The sequence below is a fragment of the Coccidioides immitis genome (assembly GCF_000149335.2).
Source record: "Coccidioides immitis RS genomic scaffold supercont3.3, whole genome shotgun sequence".
Taxonomy (NCBI): Eukaryota; Fungi; Ascomycota; class Eurotiomycetes; order Onygenales; family Onygenaceae; genus Coccidioides; species Coccidioides immitis.
Genome location: NW_004504308.1, coordinates 2,892,951 through 2,910,988, shown reverse-complemented (window position 1 = coordinate 2,910,988; position 18,038 = coordinate 2,892,951). Strand labels below are relative to the sequence as shown.

Here is an 18,038-nt window from a genome sequence, read left to right as displayed (position 1 = left end):
GAAACAACGCCAACGCAACGTCGAAAAATGATTCCGGCCATCAAAATAACCGGACTTATTTTCGCAAGAAAAACATGACAGAATGCGACTAAGTTTGATTCGCGATTCCATTGTTATAATAGGGCGATGGCGAGACCCTCTTTCGTTTGTTTAGCACGGACAGCGTGCAGCGCAGTTGCATTGGTCTGGGATCACCCATGTCATCGCGCTCCACGTCTTTCTGGGTAACAAGATATGAGACTAGCGCGTCTCGATGTCTTGGTCAAATACGGAGACAAAATATACGGAGTAGGTATCCCGAAATTCCACGATAGGGCAATGGAAATGGGAAAAGGATGATTGGGCATCTGCTTAAATTCTCCTTCTTTGGAAGTATCCATTTCCCCCTAGAAAGGTCCCCTCAAGAAAAGCTTCTTGATGGTCGCAAGCAGGCTAAAATAGCGGGTGCCCAGCGGTGACGGGCTTCTCTGGGAGCACAGTTCGCTTCGCTTGTGAGTCTCGCCAACAATGCGCTGCTCTCGCGGCACTATGCAATCGCATTATGATGTCGCAGGGGTGCCTGCACGCTGCCCCCAAGATTGAGCATGGGTGGGACAATATCCGATATGGATTCATATAAAACAAGTACCGGTTATTCTGTGCCCTGCATCGAGTCTGGTCACAAGCTTTTACGCAAGGGTTTGATGCTTATGCACTTGGGAGATCTCCTAGCAAACCAGGGAGTCACCTACTTGTCAAGTAGGCTCTGCACCCATTGTTGTCAGTTGAGCCACACCTATTCAGAATGATGATCGCCGTAATTCTGGCGACGCTATGGGCGACTTCAGCTCTTCCCAAAACATGGGCCCTCCCAACGTGGCCTTCGCCTGCCGACGAACTCGAAGATCTTATGTTCCTCCACACCGGCTACCGTGCTCGAGGATTTGCTGCCGGCGTAACGCCATGCTCTTTCTCCAAACAGGGCCCTTCTCGAATTGCGTCCGCCGAATGGCTTCGTACTGCGTTCCATGATATGTCCACCGGGAATGTTTTCACTGGCGTCGGTGGCCTGGACGCCTCGATTATGTACGAGATAGGTGGAAATGGAGGAGAGAATCCCGGCCCAACATTCAACAATACCCTTGAAACCTTCACTCCCTTCTTCTCACCAAGAGCCTCTATGGCCGACCTGATAGCCTTGGGAGTGCACACCGCCGTTCGATCCTGCGGGGGTCCGATAGTCAAGGTCAGAGCGGGAAGAATCGATGCGACTTCTCGAGGTCCTGTTGGAGTGCCACAACCTGAGAACTCCCAGAGGACGTTTATCAACCAGTTTGCGCGAACTGGATTCAACATCTCCGAAATGATCGCCTTGACGGCTTGCGGGCATACGTTAGGAGGAGTTCATTCACAGGATTTCCCCCAAATTGTGAAACCGGGGACGGTGCAAAATGATTTCCAGCTGTTTGACTTGACCCCAGAATTCGACGAAAAGGTAGCGTCTGATTTTGTAAAAGGTGTTCACACCAACCCACTGGCAGGAGCCCTTGCACGTACGAATACACGAGACTCTGACACGAAGGTGTTCACTGCGGACAACAACAAGACGATAACAGCGTTGGCTGATCCAGCCGCGTTTCGAGATACATGCGCGAAAATGCTCCAAAGAATGATTGAGGTTGTTCCATCCGGAGTGAGCCTGACGGTTCCCATTTCGCCATATGAAGTTAAACCTTCGCACCTTCAGCTCGCGCTGGCCGGAAATGGTAGTACACTGTATTTCTCCGGTGAGATTCGGGTCAGGACGACACTTCAACCAGCCAGTGCAATTGCGAAAGTGCAACTCTTGTTCAAAGATCGCCGAGGTGGTACAGATTGCGATTCCTGTACAATTGGCACCGAACACAAGGGAAATGCAGCGGGTTTTGACGACAAGTTTGCTGTGCGTACTGTCTTGATCTAATATATACATATTTTATGGAATCTCCCACTGATGAGGTGCGCAGTTCTACGGAGTCTCGGCCAGTTTACCGGTTGATACGTCCATCTCTAGTTTCAAGGTACAAATCACTTTGGCCTCAGGTAAGGTAGAGGTGTACGACAACAATGGATTCGAATATCGTGTACAGGACACGATCATGCTCCAGCCTAAACAGAGCTGCTTTAGCAAAGCCGATTCTGCTGGTAATCTGACAATCACCGCTGCTGTAAGTCTCCCTACTTGTTGCCCTGAATCGTTCTATCAACGGCTGACCGACCCGAAGGTCCGAGACACAGTAGCATCGCCAAATGTGACACTTGCTCTGTTTATGAAAATACCTCGAGACTGCTGTGTTGTCCCCGCGCTGAAGACAAAGCTGATCGCTATGACAAAGCAAAGGAGCATCGGCCCATATACCTTGTTCTCAAGCAGCTATGCGCTAGAACCCTTCTTGAAATCTAGTACAATATTTGACGTTTCCGTGACAAGTGGAGGCAAAGTCATATTGGACAGTTTCAAGCGCACCGCCGAGTTAGGGTCGACGTGTGCGTCCTTCGGCTCAGATGGTCCTACCAAACCTGAGTTCAATTACGAGGGCTGCTTTACTGACAGCGTCGCCTCGAGGACTCTTACCGGGAAAGCGTCCGCCGACGACGAAATGACGATTGAGAAATGCGGCAGCCAATGTAAGGACTACCAGTTCTTCGGTCTCGAATACGGGAGGGAGTGCTTTTGCGGCAATACAAAAGGCTCAAGGAGCGTTAAGGTCGAAGAATCTGAATGTTCCATGGCCTGCGGAGGCGATAAATCCAAGGTTTGCGGCGCGCAAGATCGCCTGAACCTCTATAAGAACACAGCTTGGATCCCCACGATAAACCTCGATATTGCGGGATACAAACACCTTGGATGCTATGACGATTCGAGGGACAGCCGTGCGCTATCAGAGAGCTTTGTGTATAGCGACAAGATGACGGTGGATATGTGCGCTTCCTTCTGTGGTGGGGCAAATTATTTCGGTGTCGAGTATTACAGCGAGTGTTATTGTGGTGCTACCCTATCGCCGAGGAGTTCCAAACAGCCAGAAACAGATTGCAGCTTCCTCTGCTCTGGGAACAGTACTCAGTACTGCGGTGGGAGCGACAGGATCAATGTGTATATGAAGGAGCCTGTGCCCTCAGGCTGTAATGTCGACGCAACATCCCCAACTAGACGTGTGTAAAGGGGCTCTTACGATATATATCTAACATTGGCATGCACTCGAGATATAGATAGACTCCTGCTAGGAACAACTAAAGTAATATTTAATATTTTGCTGGAAAGATGGAAATTGAATAAACATAACCAAAACAACGTACGTGCTAAACATACCGTTTTAATCTTATTCAGAATGGGATTGATTTCTGGAGCAGGAATTAAAGCTTTCGCTTCATTCAACATCCCATATCCGCTCTTCAGAACAAACCACCAAGGTAGTAGGACGATTTTCGCGGTTTAAAAATCATGCAGTGCCGGAAAAATGTTGAGAACGGTATCCACCGATTCCCTCCGCTTTGGCCATGAATTCATCCTCCCAAAAACAAAAAAAAAAAAAAAAAAAAAAAGAAAAGACGCTTTTTCGGTCATGAAGATCATTATCAAGTTGATCCTCTGCTGAGACTTCAAGCGCTGGAAAAAGTGGACTCTGTGACTAAAATCGGGCTGGGTTGGCGTGGGAAAGCCAAGTGTTTGCAGAGAAAAGGTACACCAAGTTAGCAGGAAAAGGTAGCGTCAACAGTCTTTTAAAGGTTGTCGAAGCTGAATTCTCGAAGAATCACTTCATGCATTGTGTGGATTGTCGGTATCTTAGTGTCGGGTCAATGACATTCTGGATCGACATGAAAGGCATAGAGTACCTCCTATGTAGAATGTCTTCCTGGAATCAGTGATTGCATTCTTTGCACAGCTTATGCCGAATCCTGAGGCAATTAGGCGATGAGTTTAGTTTTTTTGGGCCTCTTTGTGCGTGATATATGATGTTACGTTCGCGGGTATGAAGACTTCCGGCAAAGTTTCCGTGAGGGAACTCGGATCCAGGGACGAAAACATCACCAAACTGATGAACCGGGGGCGCCAAGCAGCCCAGGCTGAATGAGAACATCCCTCGACCAGTTGCGACTCTCGTTACCGTTTGAAACGCTGACCAGACTTCTATTTTGGCAACATTGTGCCTCTGCACCATCATTTTTTCGTTCTAGACGGGCCCGGCGGCTAATTGTGTCTGGCACTTCGACGACGCTTTTCGATCGGTAGGATGATAATGATCGATGACTTTGGCTTCCATTGAGACGGCTAGCTATTTATTACCTTTGATCCTAGCAGCACGGTTCTCGAAGCTCTCGGCTCGGTGACGATGAGCCACGGCAGCTCTCCAGCTGGCGCTTCTACAGAGCTGCCACTTCTCTAAGCTTTGGCAGAGTGTCAACTCCATAGTCTGTGGTCCAATTGCCATGGCTTATTGGAGAATTTGAATCGCAATAGAATCCTTCTATTCAGTTTTGATTTCATCTTGGTTCTCTCATGGCATTGCAGCCATCTGTTGCTGACATTCAGGTATATAAGGGACAGCTTTCCCTTCGGGCTCATGATATCCCCATTTCTGCTCCTTACAAGCTTCCTCAATCAGTATCGTTGGACCAATCCAGTCGTTACTCGTTACCCTTAAAAAAAATAACACTATCCATCAATTAGAATGCGTCTTCGAAGTTTCCTCTTATCTATCGCTTTAATCGACGGTATTCTTGCCGGTAGTTGGGTGAAGCTCGAGCCCTTTCACACCAAGGCGCTCCTGGCTCGTCGGGGCCAAAAGGACGGTTCCTTCACCCCTGGCACAAGCCCAGGTACAGGCGGATCCTGTGGAGACGCGTTTGGAGCCGGGTTCACCGAATGTGCCACGAGCGGTGTATGCTACAGCCCCGACGAAGGGGACACTTGCTGTAGCGAAGGATGTAGGTGGAACCGATATATCAATGGTTTCTAGGCTTTCTTAGAACGCTGAAAGCTTCTCTAGACCCGTGCCCAGCCGGTTCCTTTTGTCTGGCCGCAGGCAAATGCTGTCCTGACGTGAGCCCTCGGCAACCCCCTTTGAAATTGTACCTGAGGTCCAGGATAGCTGACTGACTGTTCTTCCCAGGGGCTGTCGCCCGAGGAATGCGCCGCTAAGCTCAGCGTAACACTGAGCCTTACCAAGCAGCCGCAGCCTTCTCAGCAGCCGCCCGCTACGAACACACCTCCACCGCCTGCCAACCCTTCCTCCGCAAAGCCTCCAGTCGTTACTACCCACGTCTGTCCAAGTGGTCCTCATCCTCCTTATCCAACCGGTAGTCCCAACGCCACGATCCCTGGAAGCGGCAATCCGAACAGGCCGTCCGATCTACCGGAATTCACTGGCGCTGCCAGCCCGCAGAATGGGGTACAGGGTGCCGTCGCCGTTGTTGCTTTGCTTGGGTTTGTTCGGAATTTCTTGTGAAACTGTTTGTATGATGTTATAGATTTGTAGATTTGCATCTACCATTGGACCATCTCTACGCTTCTGCAAACTTTGATTAGAAAGCCTTTTTTGTGTAACTATTGCCGGTGTTTTCCAACGTGTTCCAAGAATACGCATGCCCAGAGGGATAGGGTAGTAGTGAAAATACTCTCTGTACATAAACCCCCAGTCTCGTGTTGCGCGCTGTCACTATGTAACAGCCGAACAAATGGACATGCATGTCACCAACTGACTGACGATCGGCATGGAGAGGTCGCATGGCGCACCGGGATAAGCGATGATGTCGCGACCAAGCAGCATGGAGAACAACGACGAGAGATCGCCGTTGACACCGCGCGCTGGCGAAAGGCGACCGCCGGCAGACGCTCGAAAGAGGGCCTGGGCCGGGGAGGGGAGCGGGGCAGCCCCGCCGAGATTACCTCATACCTGCAGTGCATCAGGTGAGTAACATCAACAAAAAATCTCTCCCGCCCAGCTTGCTGCCAGCTTTCCTCCCCCTGCGCCTGAACCTCCCGTCCGGGCTCAATTGCACCCGTCTACCAGCTTAAATTCAACCCTACGTTCAGCATTCCTCTTCTAGCTAAGCTCTCGTTCCCAGCCATGTCTGCTTTTGATCAAGCAACCTCGCTGGGCGCCTGGAAGGCCCTCGAGGAGCACCATAGCTCTGCGGGCAAGGACATTTCTCTAAAGGAAGAGTTCCAGAAGGATCCCCAGCGATTCAGCAAGTTCTCCCGCACGTTCAACAACCCCGCAGACGGCTCTGAAATCCTCTTTGACTTCTCCAAGAACCTGATCACCGATGAGACCCTCAAGCTCCTCGTCAACCTGGCCAAGGAAGCTGGGGTCGAGAAGCTTCGCGATGAGATGTTCAACGGTGATCCGATAAACTTTACTGAGAATCGTGCCGTCTACCATGTTGCCCTGCGCAACGTGTCCAATGGGCCCATGCAGGTCAACGGGAAGAGTGTCGTGGAGGAGGTCAATAGCGTCTTGCAGCACATGAAGGAGTTCTCAGAGCAGGTTAGAAGCGGGGAATGGAAAGGATATACTGGAAAGAAGATCAAGACTATCATCAACGTCGGAATTGGCGGTTCTGATCTGTAAGCTCCTTTTCTTGTGCAGCGTCGGCACGAGGAGTGACCACTGATGCTGACAATCAACAGCGGTCCAGTTATGGTCGCAGAGGCTCTAAAGCCATATGCTGACCGCAGCCTTACGGTGCACTTTGTCTCGAACATCGACGGAACACACATCGCTGAAGCACTGAAAGAATCCGACCCTGAAACCACCCTCTTCCTGATCGCGTCCAAGACTTTCACGACCGCCGAAACGATCACAAACGCTCAAACCGCAAAGGCCTGGTTCCTCGCGACAGCTAGAGACGAAGCCCATATCGCTAGGCATTTCGTCGCTCTCTCAACCAATGAAGCTGAGGTCACAAAGTTTGGTATCGACAAGAGGAACATGTTCGGTTTCGAGTCGTGGGTGGGCGGTCGGTACTCCGTGTGGAGCGCAATCGGCTTGTCCGTTGCTCTTTACATCGGCTTTGACAACTTCCACCAGTTCCTTGCTGGTGCCCATGCTATGGATAAACATTTCAGGGAGACTCCCCTCGAACAGAATATTCCGGTTCTCGGAGGCCTTTTGAGCGTTTGGTATAGTGATTTCTTTGGCGCTCAGACTCACCTGGTTTCGCCGTTTGACCAGTACCTACACCGATTCCCTGCCTACCTCCAGCAGCTCTCGATGGAAAGTAATGGCAAGGCCATCACCCGATCCGGCGACTTTGTCAAATACACCACCGGTGCTATCTTGTTTGGCGAGCCTGCCACCAATGCCCAGCACAGCTTCTTCCAGCTTCTCCATCAAGGCACGAAGCTCATCCCAGCCGACTTTATCATGGCTGCGGAATCACACAACCCCGTCGAAAACGGCAAGCATCAGCGCATGCTTGCTTCCAACTTCCTCGCTCAAGCTGAAGCTCTGATGGTCGGAAAGTCTCCCGACCAAGTTCGGGCCGAAGGAGCGCCAGAAAACCTCGTTCCTCACAAGACCTTCACAGGTAACCGTCCGACAACCTCTATCCTCGCTCAGAAGATCACTCCCGCCGCTCTGGGCGCTCTCATCGCATATTACGAGCATGTCACCTTCACCGAGGGCGCCGTCTGGAATATCAACTCGTTCGACCAGTGGGGAGTCGAGCTTGGCAAGGTCCTTGCAAAGAAGATCCAAAGCGAGCTGGAGACAAAGGGCGCAGGAAGCGGCCACGATGCTTCCACAAGTGGGCTGATTGCCGCTTACAAGAAGAAGGCCGGTCTTCTGTAAACCTATCAGCAGTAGACCAATTCAGCACTACAAGATAGTTTTGTGCATATAGCCATGTATTAAGCATAGTGTTGTGAATCAATAAAAACACTTGACAAAACTGGATGAGTGTATGTTTTCCCTTAAAAAAGCACTCTGTACTCTGTACTTAATGTCAGGGTGAATAATAATATTTGGATCAATCAGCATGGGGCTAGTGTCATCAGTGTGTGGTTGAAAGGTGCGGCGCATAGAACCTGTGATTTGTTTCAATATTTTGTTTTTTCCTGAAGCATCTTACCGTTGAATAACAGGGGGGTTCAAAACGCTTTTTCAAGCAATTTTCTTTGTTTTTGGATGATTGGTTGTAAACTCTGATCAATGTGTGAGGACAGATTGTTCATCCCTGCTGGCCCATCGGCACCGAGTTCCCACCTTCAACTCTCCCTGGAAACTCCGAAACCCCAACCCGCACTGCCTCCAACGGCCCGGGACGAGCGGACCGAATAAACGCAAATCATGTCCATACTATCGAGAGTATCGCCCTTTACGCAACTCGTATACGCCCGCGCAGTCATTCTGCTCCTCCTGTGCGGCGAGTTGGTGTCTGCCGGCAGACTGACGCATTCCCATGATTTCGCGAAGAGGACGTATAAATATGGCCAGGGCGTGCCAGTTAGTTGTTTAAATCGGACGATGTGAGTCAATTGGCCTGCCTTTTCCCAGTGAGATCAGGCAGAAGGTCTCGATCGCCTTGCAATTCGGGGATATATAGTTAAGCTAACCCATTGATGCTCTTCCGACGCAGAGACGCCGGCGAACATGTAAGTTATGCGATTTCTCGCCCGGAACCATGAACACCCGCGAATGGCATTATTCCACGCCGACCAAACGCAAAATATGTCCATTTGACTAAATTCTACAAAAAAAAAAAAATTTATAGGTAACCGATTCCTCGGGCAAACTCCAATACATCCCTTTCCCCACTTGCAACGAAACCTCCGCTCCGCTCTCCTTGCGCTACGGTGTCTCCGAAACTGTAACCTGCACCATCGACTCCCTCCCGGACACCCTCTACCACCTCTTTGAATACTACGTCCACTCCGACGCCCCGCTGGCATGTCGCGTGCCCACCGTCCCACTCCTCGAGCCCTCGAAACATTTCGACCCTGGCGCCACGGGAGAAGGTAGCCACGATGCGTTTATGGAGGGCGGTGCTCCAGCACCATTTACACCGTTGACGATTGCGCTGCAAGGGACGCTGCAGAAAAGTCATTTGCATGTTTGGTCGGATATGAATGTTTTGATTCATAGGTCGGCGGACGGGAGCAAGAAGAGGAAGACGGGGAGTAAGGCGAAGAAGATGCGGGGACAGATTGTTGCGGGCGCGGCGTATTCGATTCCCTCGGTCGATGTGGTGACGGAGGCGGATAGGAAAAAGAGTGGGGATGGGAAGATGGAGGTTGGAGATGTGCGTGTTCCTTGGGACCCGTGGAAGGCGGGAGAAGGTGCAAAGGTTCTACGTGGTGAGCCGTTGACATTCAAGTTTCATGTTGGCTGGGTTCAGGAGCCGAATGTTTCTGGGCTGGGGATGTCGCAGGGTTCCAATATGACGCTCTCCGAATTTTTGTATAACTCCCTTTTGTTTGTGGGCGCCGGATGTTTGGGAGCAGTCGTTGCTCTGTGGTGGGACCATTATAAGCGGAGACGGAGTAGCCTGTGGAATGGCGATGGACTCCTGGGCCATCCTGTCGGGCAAGGCGGATTTTTCGGTCGAAAAAGCCGTGGGGTGTCAATAAACTTAGGAAATGGAGGAAAAGCGAATGGATACGGAGGATACGGATTCAATGGCAAGAATGGGGCAAGCCAGGGCTACGGAGGATATTCAAGCGGAAAACGAGATTGACTGGCAAATTTTGGAGATTCTTTGTGAATGTTTCCTTTTAACGAATATATATGTGTGTATATCAGAATCCATGTATTTGTCTGAAATAAACTGCCTAGTAACCCATCTAATCCCGTAATAGTACATAAGAAAAAAAAACCATTGTATCCTCAGTGCAGTCAGATGTTCTTCCTGACATCTGCCGTCCGGTACAACATCAAGCATGTTTTTGCCATCCAGCGCATCGTCGACATCTGTGGGCACTTGTATTTACACGACCAACGATAGTATCCCCCGCAACCTCACTGAGCCCCCAAGATAATCCCAAGTGAATGCAACAGCGTTTAATACTACCTTTACCAACCCTGTTTTCTCAATTTCTCACATCTCGCAACCGTTTGCTGAAATGAGAATTTAAATAGCTTTCTCCATCGCTTCATTCTCACTTCTTTCCTCAGCTGGCCCCTCCGGACATAAAATCTCTGCTCTCTCTCGTGAACACGCACTTTGTTCGCTGCGCACCGGCTCTCCATTAGCGACAGAGCCTTCCCAACATCAAAGTTCCGCACATGATCCACTGCAACCGTGCGGCCCAAAGACGGCGACAGACGTAGCTCTACTGCCGAGGAAAGACTCTTTTTGGTCTCCGATCTCGAAGGAAGGCGCTTGTCGTACATATTCAGCATGTTTTTGATGTCTTGTCCCCAGAGGCCGTCGCTGGACGGCGATTGTCGGGGACTTGGGGCAGGGCTGGTTTTGGGAATAGGGTTTGCGGAGATGGCACGAAGGATCTGGTCGACTTCGCTTAGTTTTCCGGGCTTGCTTGCGTTCTCTGTGGAGGGGGTTTGGGCGTTATTCGCATTCGGGGGTGCGAAGTGCTGATTGCCAAATTTGGAATGAGGAGCTGAGGTCGCCGCCGCCGCAGCAGCCTCAGCGGATGTGCTTGTGGTTAGGGTTCGTTTTGATAGTGCGGCCATTGAGCGAGAAGGGGAAGCGACAGACATGAGGCGGAGGCATTGTCGGCGTGTCTGTTGGGCTTTTATTAAGCCATTGACGAATTGTCGGACCTCCATAGCGGAGGAGATGTGGAAATCAGCCTGCTAAAACCACAATTCAGGCCCAGCTTTGGATTCGAGATTCGATGGAAGGACCGGCGGGTGCAGCGAGCGGAGAGGAACGGCACGTCCACTGATTGAGTGATGATGGCATTCCAGTCGCCATCGAACTTTTTTTGGACGAGCATATATATCACGTGACTATAATTATTAGGTAATATGTTACTAATTAACATGGGCCAATCATGGTTAGTTAGTTAGTTAGTTAGTTAGATAAGATAAGATAAGAGGTAGGATCAGATCAATCACGGTTTCTCCCCGCGAAGCCGGACGACTAGTTGCAAGCAGGACTACGGAATACGCAAAAGGGGTTCTTTCAAGCCACCTTGGATAAGAAGTCAACTATTTTTCCATATCTATTTAGATTCGTCTTATCCCTCCGTTTTTACGCTTCATGATGGCTTCTATCACCATCGCGACCCTGCCCCGCATGACCCGGGAGGTCCTTTCTTCTTTGCTCCTCTCCTCCACAAGCGCCAGCAAGGTCGCCATCATTGATGTCAGAGATTCAGGTTCGCACATAATCCCATCAAAAGCGCCTCAAGAATATTGGCTAATTTTTTTTTTTTTTTTTCTTTTTGGCTTGTCACGCAGACCATGTTGGAGGACATATTCTCTCGTCGACTTGGATCCCCAGCTCCTCGTTGGAGGCACATATTCCAGAACTCATCCGCACCCTCAAAGATAAAGAACAAGTTGTCTTTCATTGCGCACTCAGTCAGCAGCGAGGTCCCTCCGCGGCGTTGAGATATGCTCGGGAGAGAGCCAGAGTCCTTGGTGAAGAGCAAGGAATCAAACAAAGGGTTTATGTCCTCGATGGTGGCTTTTTGCGTTGGCAGGAGAAGTACGGAGAGGATCAAAGATTGACGGAGGCTTATGTGAAGGATATCTGGTTGGATTACTGAGCGCGCTCGTCTATTTTACAAGAAAACTGGAAGACACATCGGTGTCTCTTTTCAACTGTTGAATACGGCGCTGGGCTTGGAATAAGTGGAAAGGCGTTGACTGGAACTCGGACATTTTCTGTTGGGGCCCAAGTGGGATTTAGCATAGATAAATCACTATCTAATAGAATATCGTGTATACATCGAGCAGGGAAATCTCGGTATGTACATACCAGCGCACTACGCGTAATATTTAATTAGGAAACTATCTGCAACAACTGTTTTAGGCTGGAACCTGTCCACCAAATCCCACAGGCCTTCTCATCCCGCCTGCCTCAGGTATAATGGCCATAGCTTTATAAATTCTTCCCATGCCTCCACCCCCTCTCTCCACTAGCCGCTTCCATCCGGCTTCTATATTCTTCCTTTTAGTCTCATCTTCAGCGCGTTTCATTAACTGTGCTGCTCTTTCTGATATACCCAGGGAGTGCAAAAAGCTTCCTTGCTCCGTGGGTCCGTGGACTTCGACGCCGGGACTGGCACTGATCGCAGAGTCGGCCAAAGCAATGAAGTCCACATCGGCGCTCAAGTCGACTTGACCAGGTGAGGTGAACGGAGACACTAGCTTATGGTCCTTAATACCGCGCAGTGAGTTGACGGGTATTGAATGCGATGGTCCATAATCCAAAATCAATGCAGCACCAGCAGGTTTCCGGGTGGTGGGGATTTTGCTATTTGAATGCCCTCCAATTCGGCGAGCAAACTCCTGTACATATCCCTGACTTTCGGGGCTAATTTCAATTGTCGATCCGCGGGTAGACTTCAGAGCCTTGTACCGTTCAGACATTTCAGGCATAACCATTGAAGCCGGAGTTGACGTTTTTGCGAGGGACAAACGGAATTCAAGACGATTTTCAGCGTGCATCTGCGATGCGGGATTAACGGACACAACTAGCTCCCTCCATTGTGTTGGGCTAGATGAGAGCGGTTGACGGAGCGTAGTAGGACCGGTCGGAGTGATTATTGTTTCGGAGGGAGGGGATGCAACGCATTGAAATGCATGGATTGGAAGAGCGTCGAAAAATTCGTGAGCAATTATGAAAGGTACATCATTATCACCTGTTCCAAAAAGGTCTTTCCTTAGTCTCTGAATCTTCGGGGGCTCTGAGGAAACGAACCTTGTGGGAGTGACCGAATATGTTCTGTCCATACAACTGGGACGCCCAGATGTTTGCTCGTACTCCGGTACCCTACTTCAATCTCTTCCATCGGTGCATCCCCGCATAGCATCTGCTTTTGTATATCCCGGAGAGTAGGACTCGCTTCCACAAGGTAAACCGCCTCGATACTCGAGGAGAAACTCTTGAAATTTCGCACAGACTTCAGACAAATCGCGTAAGCCACTTTTCATCTTTCGTCAGGGTCGACATCCGACTTACTCGAAGCATATCAGCCATGAGAGTGCCCCTTCCCGGGCCAACCTCGATCAGTTGAACACCGCGGCTTCGTCTCCCTTGGGCCATCCATTCCGTCACCATCCAGACACCCAAAAGCTCACCGAACATCTGTGAAATTTCCGGGGACGTGACAAAGTCTCCCTTTCTCCCGAACACTTCAACCCCAGTCGAACCACGCGACGTGTAGTAGCCGCCTTCGGGCGATGTGAGGCATTGTCGCATATACGCAGCGATGGAGATCGGGCCGGCAGTCTAGTCCACATCCCCCATAATTATTCAGTACGCCAAAGAGAACATAACATAAGAGGGCCGAAAAGAGGTCAAAATTCAATTGAAGAATCGTACGAACATTTATCACATCAGCGATGGTCTTCGCCAGCGGCGTGGACCACCGTCTCTGGGGTGCGGAGGACAGGTATCGTTTTGCTGCAGACGGCGTGGCCAGTCGAGAACATCGACTGGCTCTTGCCAATCGATTCACTATCTGGGTGGCACCATTGCTCATCTTTTGTGGATGAGAAAGATTGTCTGTCGCGTGGGTCTGGGAGAGATGAAGTTGGTCGTCATTTGAAATGGAACTCCCAAGGCCGAAGTTTGTTCCAACAGGAGCAGCCGGGTGAATATTCCGAGAGCCATCGGGAATTCGAATTAAATTTTGACCCGCGAACGACGGGGAAACTGTTCCACCACGCTCTCCGCAATATTCGAATTTAATCGCATTTCTGGGAAATCTTAATCGATGGGCATTAGTTATATGTGAAGCGACTAAAATAATAAGCTACGGACTGGTCTAGGAGTTTGACTAGAGACGTGAAGCCGGGTCTCATACCGCCCATACGTTAACAGCATGTGACGCTCATTCAAACATATACAATACAAAAGTATGTCCCAGATTTGAGTTATAAACGGGTCTCAATCTGCTCTGTATCCTCTCTCTCAACTTCATATTTACTGTCAGCGGCTCCCTGGTGGCTGGTCCCTGGTTGACCCTGCTCCCCGTAACCAGACGCCATCATCCTGCCGGCCAGCTGAAGCTTCAACCCTTTCAGGATTTCCTGCAGACGATGCCGCAACAATTCCGTTCTCGCTTCTGGGATTTGAGCTTCCAGACCTTCAATCCTGCTCTTAAGCTCCTTGATGGCTTGCTCATTCTGGTCTATCGTCCGGTGATCAACCTCCTCGTCAACGACCTTCTCCACAACAAGTTCCTCGCCGAAATGTTTAGCAAACTTCCTGCCTATATTGATATCATTAACTGCGAAAACAACCTGTTCAATTCCATCCCATGTTTCTTTCTCCTTTGTATCCCTGCCCGATCCATTCAATAACACTTTTCTCCAGGCGCTCGCAATCTCCTCGACAGGATTGCCGTACGCGCCGCACCCCCAAGCCCCCAGGACCACTCTATCAACGCGTTTCGCCTGGAATATTCTCATCACAGCGCGCATCTTCTTTTCAACAACTTCCCTCTCTTCCGGGTGTGTGTAGCTTCTTTCTCCCTCTTCGACTTCAGGAAATCTGAGCATGGCGGCACTCACCACCCCTACATGCTTCCTCTCACCCTTTGCTAAATTATTCCCTTCGGATGTCCCATCTCGGAAAATAAGGACATCCGGAGTCCACACTCCACCGACCTCCGGAAGTCGGTAAAACGACTCTTGCAATGAAGGGTACAGCGTAGTGCGCACGCAGAGAAACTCCTCCTGAGACGTAGCACCGTTAAGCACGCCGCCGCCTGGTCGAAGTGGAGAAGCCATGTTTAAAATCCCCACACCATTAGCAGTAGAGGACGGAGCTCCTGCATGGAGACGAAGTGCCGCAGTGATTGTATCCACTGCATGAATACTGATCCTCGGATTAGACCTTTCAGGAGCGTGCTCGGGGTCCGGAGCCGCTTTTGACCCGCGGCGATTTAATGGGTGCTCATTCGGAGGAGGGTCCACGATCAATTCTGTGCTTTCGACACCCTTGCGTGCTCTGGAGTCGGATGCCAGCAGGGCAGGAATAGACCGGTTGATAATTGCCTTGGCTTGCTTCGCGCGAGCATCTTTACGGAAGGATTGCGGTGGAAGGACGACGGAGGGTTTAAGCCGACCCATTGGTAGTTAACAGTGCTGGCCCATGCAGGATCCTCGACGAGGATGATTTCCGGGTCTCAAGCTATCGCAACGTTCGTTGAGTTATCACGTCGATGAATCTTTCAGATTCATGGTACTCCGTACGGAGTAGTAGTGTATGAAAGAGAGATATTTGTAAGGAAAATAGATCATAAAGAGCCGGAATCCAATGCTCGAAGTGCTACGTCCTCCGTTCCTACGGAGTACATATACCAAGCCAGAGGAGCATCTGAGAGAGCTCAACTTCAGAGAGTCAAAAAACCACCAAGGTGCCGGTGACGTCATCAACCAACCCGCCAAGCCGTTTCGACTTCGCAGCGACATCGTGAGGAGACAGCAAGGTACCCCGTTTACGGCGTCTGGGCGAGCTTTTTAACATGGGTTAAATCTGATGGATTCTTAAGGATGTATTACAGTGTTGGGCGAAATTCAAAAAGGGACGAACTTCAGAACGGAATTTGTTGATTGTTAGGAAGGCGAAAGGGCCGAACGCGCAATGAAAGCTCTCAAGCCAATAACTTGTCTCTACTCCGTACAGCAAAAGCAGTCAGAGACTGGCAAAAAGCACCGCTTAACGTACTCTCTCCAACACAAAGCATTTACTCTCGTAGCAGATTGGTACTTAACACGGACGACAATACCTCCATAGCCGTCAAGATATCCCGGCGTCGGCTCTGGATATTTGTTACACAAGAGATTATATGCACGCCTCTTCCTCGGCCTGATCTTCCGAATTTCAGGCATGCACGATCGCAGCAAACTTCGAGAAGGATGGAGGCTAGCAGTAAAGCAGGACAATATGGTGTCAGTGAAATTGGAACACTATATCTCAGTAATCGGCCATCCAATGTCCCATGATGCAAAAAGGGTAATAACCGCCTACCACCGGCTCAGCGCGCCTTTCCTTTATGCTGGTACTCGGCCCCGTTGGGTGAGTCGAAAATACAGCGAAGGGGCACTCGAATAAGTTTCTACGATGTTAGACTTGACGTTATTAATCCCCTCAATTCAGGACCGAGAGAAGAAACAAAAAGAGCAAAGTCGACAATGTCAAATACAGAGCACGACGGAATTATTCCAAAGCTACGTTAAAAAGGTAAAATGCGAATAGTGTACATGGATCCAACCTTAGGCCAAATATCTAGCTAGGCCAAAATTTGGGTGCGAACCCGAAGAAAATCAGCAGAGTCCAGATATGGGGCAAATTTTCAAATCATATTTCGTAATGAGATTGCGATGTTTGGGTGAAGTGTCCGCCAAAGCTATCTTTTATGTTTCGCGGGGAAGAAGGTGAGTGATACAATCGTGGAAGCGGCGTCAGGTAATTTCGGGTTTGATGCGAATGTGCAGGATCCTTCCGTCCGCCTAGGAGTTGCCATCTTTTGTCAGTGATCCGTCGTGTGCCATCGTAAAGAAGTAAAATCAACTAACTTTCTGGTTATTGAACTTGGTGACAACATCATCAGCACCACGGCGGTCTGCAAACATCATTTCGGCCATTACAGCAGGATACGTTGCGATGAGCCGGCACCTCAACATCCTGCCGCCTACTGGTTCAAAGGCCGATTGTATGTCTTCAGCTGTAGTCCCAGGAGCAAAGTTGCTGCCGAGTACTATAGTAGGTCCGGTGGCTCGGCCCTTGATGCTCAGGTCTGGGTCCGGTAGTGCAGATGATAGTAGACGAGCCTCTCTGGTAGTGTAGCGAGGTATGTCTGCAGTTCGCGTGTGTGTGGTGCGTGCGGGCTCGGCGTTTCTAGTGGCTCTGGCACCTCTGGTTGCCGTGCGCTGGATCAAGGATTCTAATTCAGTACATGTTTCAAGAGATAGTAACAGAAAACTAAACAATGAGCCACAAGAGCATCACTACCTTTTCAATTCTGCTGGGAGCTTCTTTCTGCGCTGGCCTTTTGGCAGCTGGTGCATTTTCACTTCTTACTTTGCTGAAGAACTTGTCCGTTGAAGCTTGCTTGCGGCGCCTATCACGAGCTGGAAAAAGGAGAACGGGACGTCAGATCAACAGCCTGAACATCATCCCAGGTAGCTAACCGAGGAGGAACGTGTGTACTCACCAGCATGGATGATTTCCTCAAAGGATGGGGCATTCTTTGTGCTATCCTTCTTCTTCGCCGCCATGGCTCCTGGTTACTGCGCAAAGGACTGAGGAGAGTTCAGCTGCCGGTGGGAATAAAAGGTGATTCACTCATGCGCACGGGAGTACCATCATAGGCGTTATCCCAGGGTTAACAAGAGTGTGGAATCTCAGCTCCAAAGAACACACAAGACAAGTGCTTGCAGCAGCTGGCATGAAACGGCGGCAGCAGGCTGATTCTGGAGTCTGCTCAACCTCTTCTGCTCGCGCCGCCGCAGCCCTGGCCCGGACTTCACGTGACCCGCTAGTGTTGAGGCTAAAAACAAAGATGGTCTTGGCACCGCTAGGCCAGGAACGGCAGTTCTGCTGGTTCTGGAACAGTCAGCCCGGCGCGCGCTTCAGGGGCAGCAACATCGTCACGGGCCTGTCACCATGACAATGGCACAGAGAAAGGGGACGCACACACTCAGTCATCGCGGTAGATGCCGCCTTTCATCACCCCGTGAATTGTGTCCCCTTTACGTACCATGTTGCTGTTTTGTCATGGCAACGCGAGCGTGTTCAGTAATGGGGAATGTACCTCACAATTGCATCATCTGGGACACATTCCATCCCCAAGCACTGCTTGCCTGCTGCTTGAGGCTTCAGATATCCGTCATGCTCGAGCCTTGCCGGCCGTCAAGTCTCTCTCTCTCCGGCTC

General features: G+C 50.3%; 9 protein-coding genes across 9 annotated transcripts; 5 read left to right on the top strand and 4 right to left on the bottom strand.

The window, feature by feature from the left end:
- Positions 1-784: 784 nt before the first annotated feature.
- CIMG_07842 (uncharacterized protein) lies at positions 785-3,336 on the top strand (the record flags this gene model as incomplete). The annotated part of the gene is made up of 3 exons (XM_001240678.2): positions 785-1,921; positions 1,986-2,186; positions 2,244-3,336. The coding sequence occupies 3 exons, from the start codon at positions 785-787 to the stop codon at positions 3,177-3,179; spliced, it is 2,274 nt and encodes a 757-aa protein (XP_001240679.2). The 3' UTR covers positions 3,180-3,336.
- Positions 3,337-3,545: 209 nt separating this feature from the next.
- Positions 3,546-5,465, top strand: CIMG_07843 (prp 6 CRoW domain-containing protein; the record flags this gene model as incomplete). Its single annotated transcript, XM_001240679.2, has 4 exons — positions 3,546-3,721; positions 3,769-4,944; positions 5,007-5,059; positions 5,130-5,465. The coding sequence occupies exons 2-4, from the start codon at positions 4,689-4,691 to the stop codon at positions 5,463-5,465; spliced, it is 645 nt and encodes a 214-aa protein (XP_001240680.2). The 5' UTR covers positions 3,546-3,721; positions 3,769-4,688.
- A 506-nt stretch (positions 5,466-5,971) lies between these two features.
- On the top strand, positions 5,972-8,182 carry CIMG_07844 (glucose-6-phosphate isomerase). The gene is made up of 2 exons (XM_001240680.2): positions 5,972-6,586; positions 6,650-8,182. The coding sequence occupies exons 1-2, from the start codon at positions 6,087-6,089 to the stop codon at positions 7,809-7,811; spliced, it is 1,662 nt and encodes a 553-aa protein (XP_001240681.1). The 5' UTR covers positions 5,972-6,086; the 3' UTR covers positions 7,812-8,182.
- A 140-nt stretch (positions 8,183-8,322) lies between these two features.
- Positions 8,323-9,783, top strand: CIMG_07845 (uncharacterized protein). Its single transcript, XM_001240681.2, has 3 exons — positions 8,323-8,488; positions 8,599-8,614; positions 8,734-9,783. The coding sequence occupies exon 3, from the start codon at positions 8,995-8,997 to the stop codon at positions 9,694-9,696; it is 702 nt and encodes a 233-aa protein (XP_001240682.2). The 5' UTR covers positions 8,323-8,488; positions 8,599-8,614; positions 8,734-8,994; the 3' UTR covers positions 9,697-9,783.
- Positions 9,727-10,857, bottom strand: CIMG_07846 (uncharacterized protein). The gene has a single exon (XM_001240682.2). The coding sequence runs from the start codon at positions 10,746-10,748 to the stop codon at positions 10,032-10,034; it is 717 nt and encodes a 238-aa protein (XP_001240683.2). The 5' UTR covers positions 10,749-10,857; the 3' UTR covers positions 9,727-10,031.
- A 234-nt stretch (positions 10,858-11,091) lies between these two features.
- Positions 11,092-11,883, top strand: CIMG_07847 (phosphatase YCH1). Its single transcript, XM_001240683.2, has 2 exons — positions 11,092-11,302; positions 11,385-11,883. The coding sequence occupies exons 1-2, from the start codon at positions 11,185-11,187 to the stop codon at positions 11,693-11,695; spliced, it is 429 nt and encodes a 142-aa protein (XP_001240684.2). The 5' UTR covers positions 11,092-11,184; the 3' UTR covers positions 11,696-11,883.
- Positions 11,884-11,957: 74 nt separating this feature from the next.
- Positions 11,958-13,636, bottom strand: CIMG_07848 (uncharacterized protein; the record flags this gene model as incomplete). The annotated part of the gene is made up of 4 exons (XM_001240684.1): positions 11,958-12,793; positions 12,853-13,054; positions 13,114-13,383; positions 13,481-13,636. 4 exons carry the CDS (start codon positions 13,634-13,636, stop codon positions 11,958-11,960), a joined length of 1,464 nt encoding a protein of 487 aa, XP_001240685.1.
- Positions 13,637-14,030: 394 nt separating this feature from the next.
- Positions 14,031-15,230, bottom strand: CIMG_07849 (TIGR02452 family protein; the record flags this gene model as incomplete). Its single annotated transcript, XM_001240685.1, has 1 exon — positions 14,031-15,230. One exon carries the CDS (start codon positions 15,228-15,230, stop codon positions 14,031-14,033), a length of 1,200 nt encoding a protein of 399 aa, XP_001240686.1.
- A 1,047-nt stretch (positions 15,231-16,277) lies between these two features.
- Positions 16,278-17,568, bottom strand: CIMG_07850 (uncharacterized protein). Its single transcript, XM_001240686.2, has 4 exons — positions 17,318-17,568; positions 17,116-17,234; positions 16,680-17,033; positions 16,278-16,613 (listed from the first exon to the last, which is right to left on the bottom strand). The coding sequence occupies exons 1-4, from the start codon at positions 17,379-17,381 to the stop codon at positions 16,566-16,568; spliced, it is 585 nt and encodes a 194-aa protein (XP_001240687.1). The 5' UTR covers positions 17,382-17,568; the 3' UTR covers positions 16,278-16,565.
- Positions 17,569-18,038: the final 470 nt, after the last annotated feature.

Coding starts and splice junctions, on each gene's coding strand:
- CIMG_07844 (XM_001240680.2), top strand. CDS start 6,087: ATGTCTGCTTTTGATCAAGCAACCTCGCTGGGCGCCTGGAAGGCCCTC. Junction 6,587..6,649: donor GGAATTGGCGGTTCTGATCT/GTAAGCTCCTTT, acceptor GACAATCAACAG/CGGTCCAGTTATGGTCGCAG.
- CIMG_07845 (XM_001240681.2), top strand. CDS start 8,995: ATGGAGGGCGGTGCTCCAGCACCATTTACACCGTTGACGATTGCGCTG.
- CIMG_07846 (XM_001240682.2), bottom strand. CDS start 10,748: ATGGAGGTCCGACAATTCGTCAATGGCTTAATAAAAGCCCAACAGACA.
- CIMG_07847 (XM_001240683.2), top strand. CDS start 11,185: ATGATGGCTTCTATCACCATCGCGACCCTGCCCCGCATGACCCGGGAG. Junction 11,303..11,384: donor CATTGATGTCAGAGATTCAG/GTTCGCACATAA, acceptor CTTGTCACGCAG/ACCATGTTGGAGGACATATT.
- CIMG_07850 (XM_001240686.2), bottom strand. CDS start 17,381: ATGGCGGCGAAGAAGAAGGATAGCACAAAGAATGCCCCATCCTTTGAG. Junction 17,235..17,317: donor TGAGGAAATCATCCATGCTG/GTGAGTACACAC, acceptor TCCTTTTTCCAG/CTCGTGATAGGCGCCGCAAG. Junction 17,034..17,115: donor CTCCCAGCAGAATTGAAAAG/GTAGTGATGCTC, acceptor TCCTTGATCCAG/CGCACGGCAACCAGAGGTGC.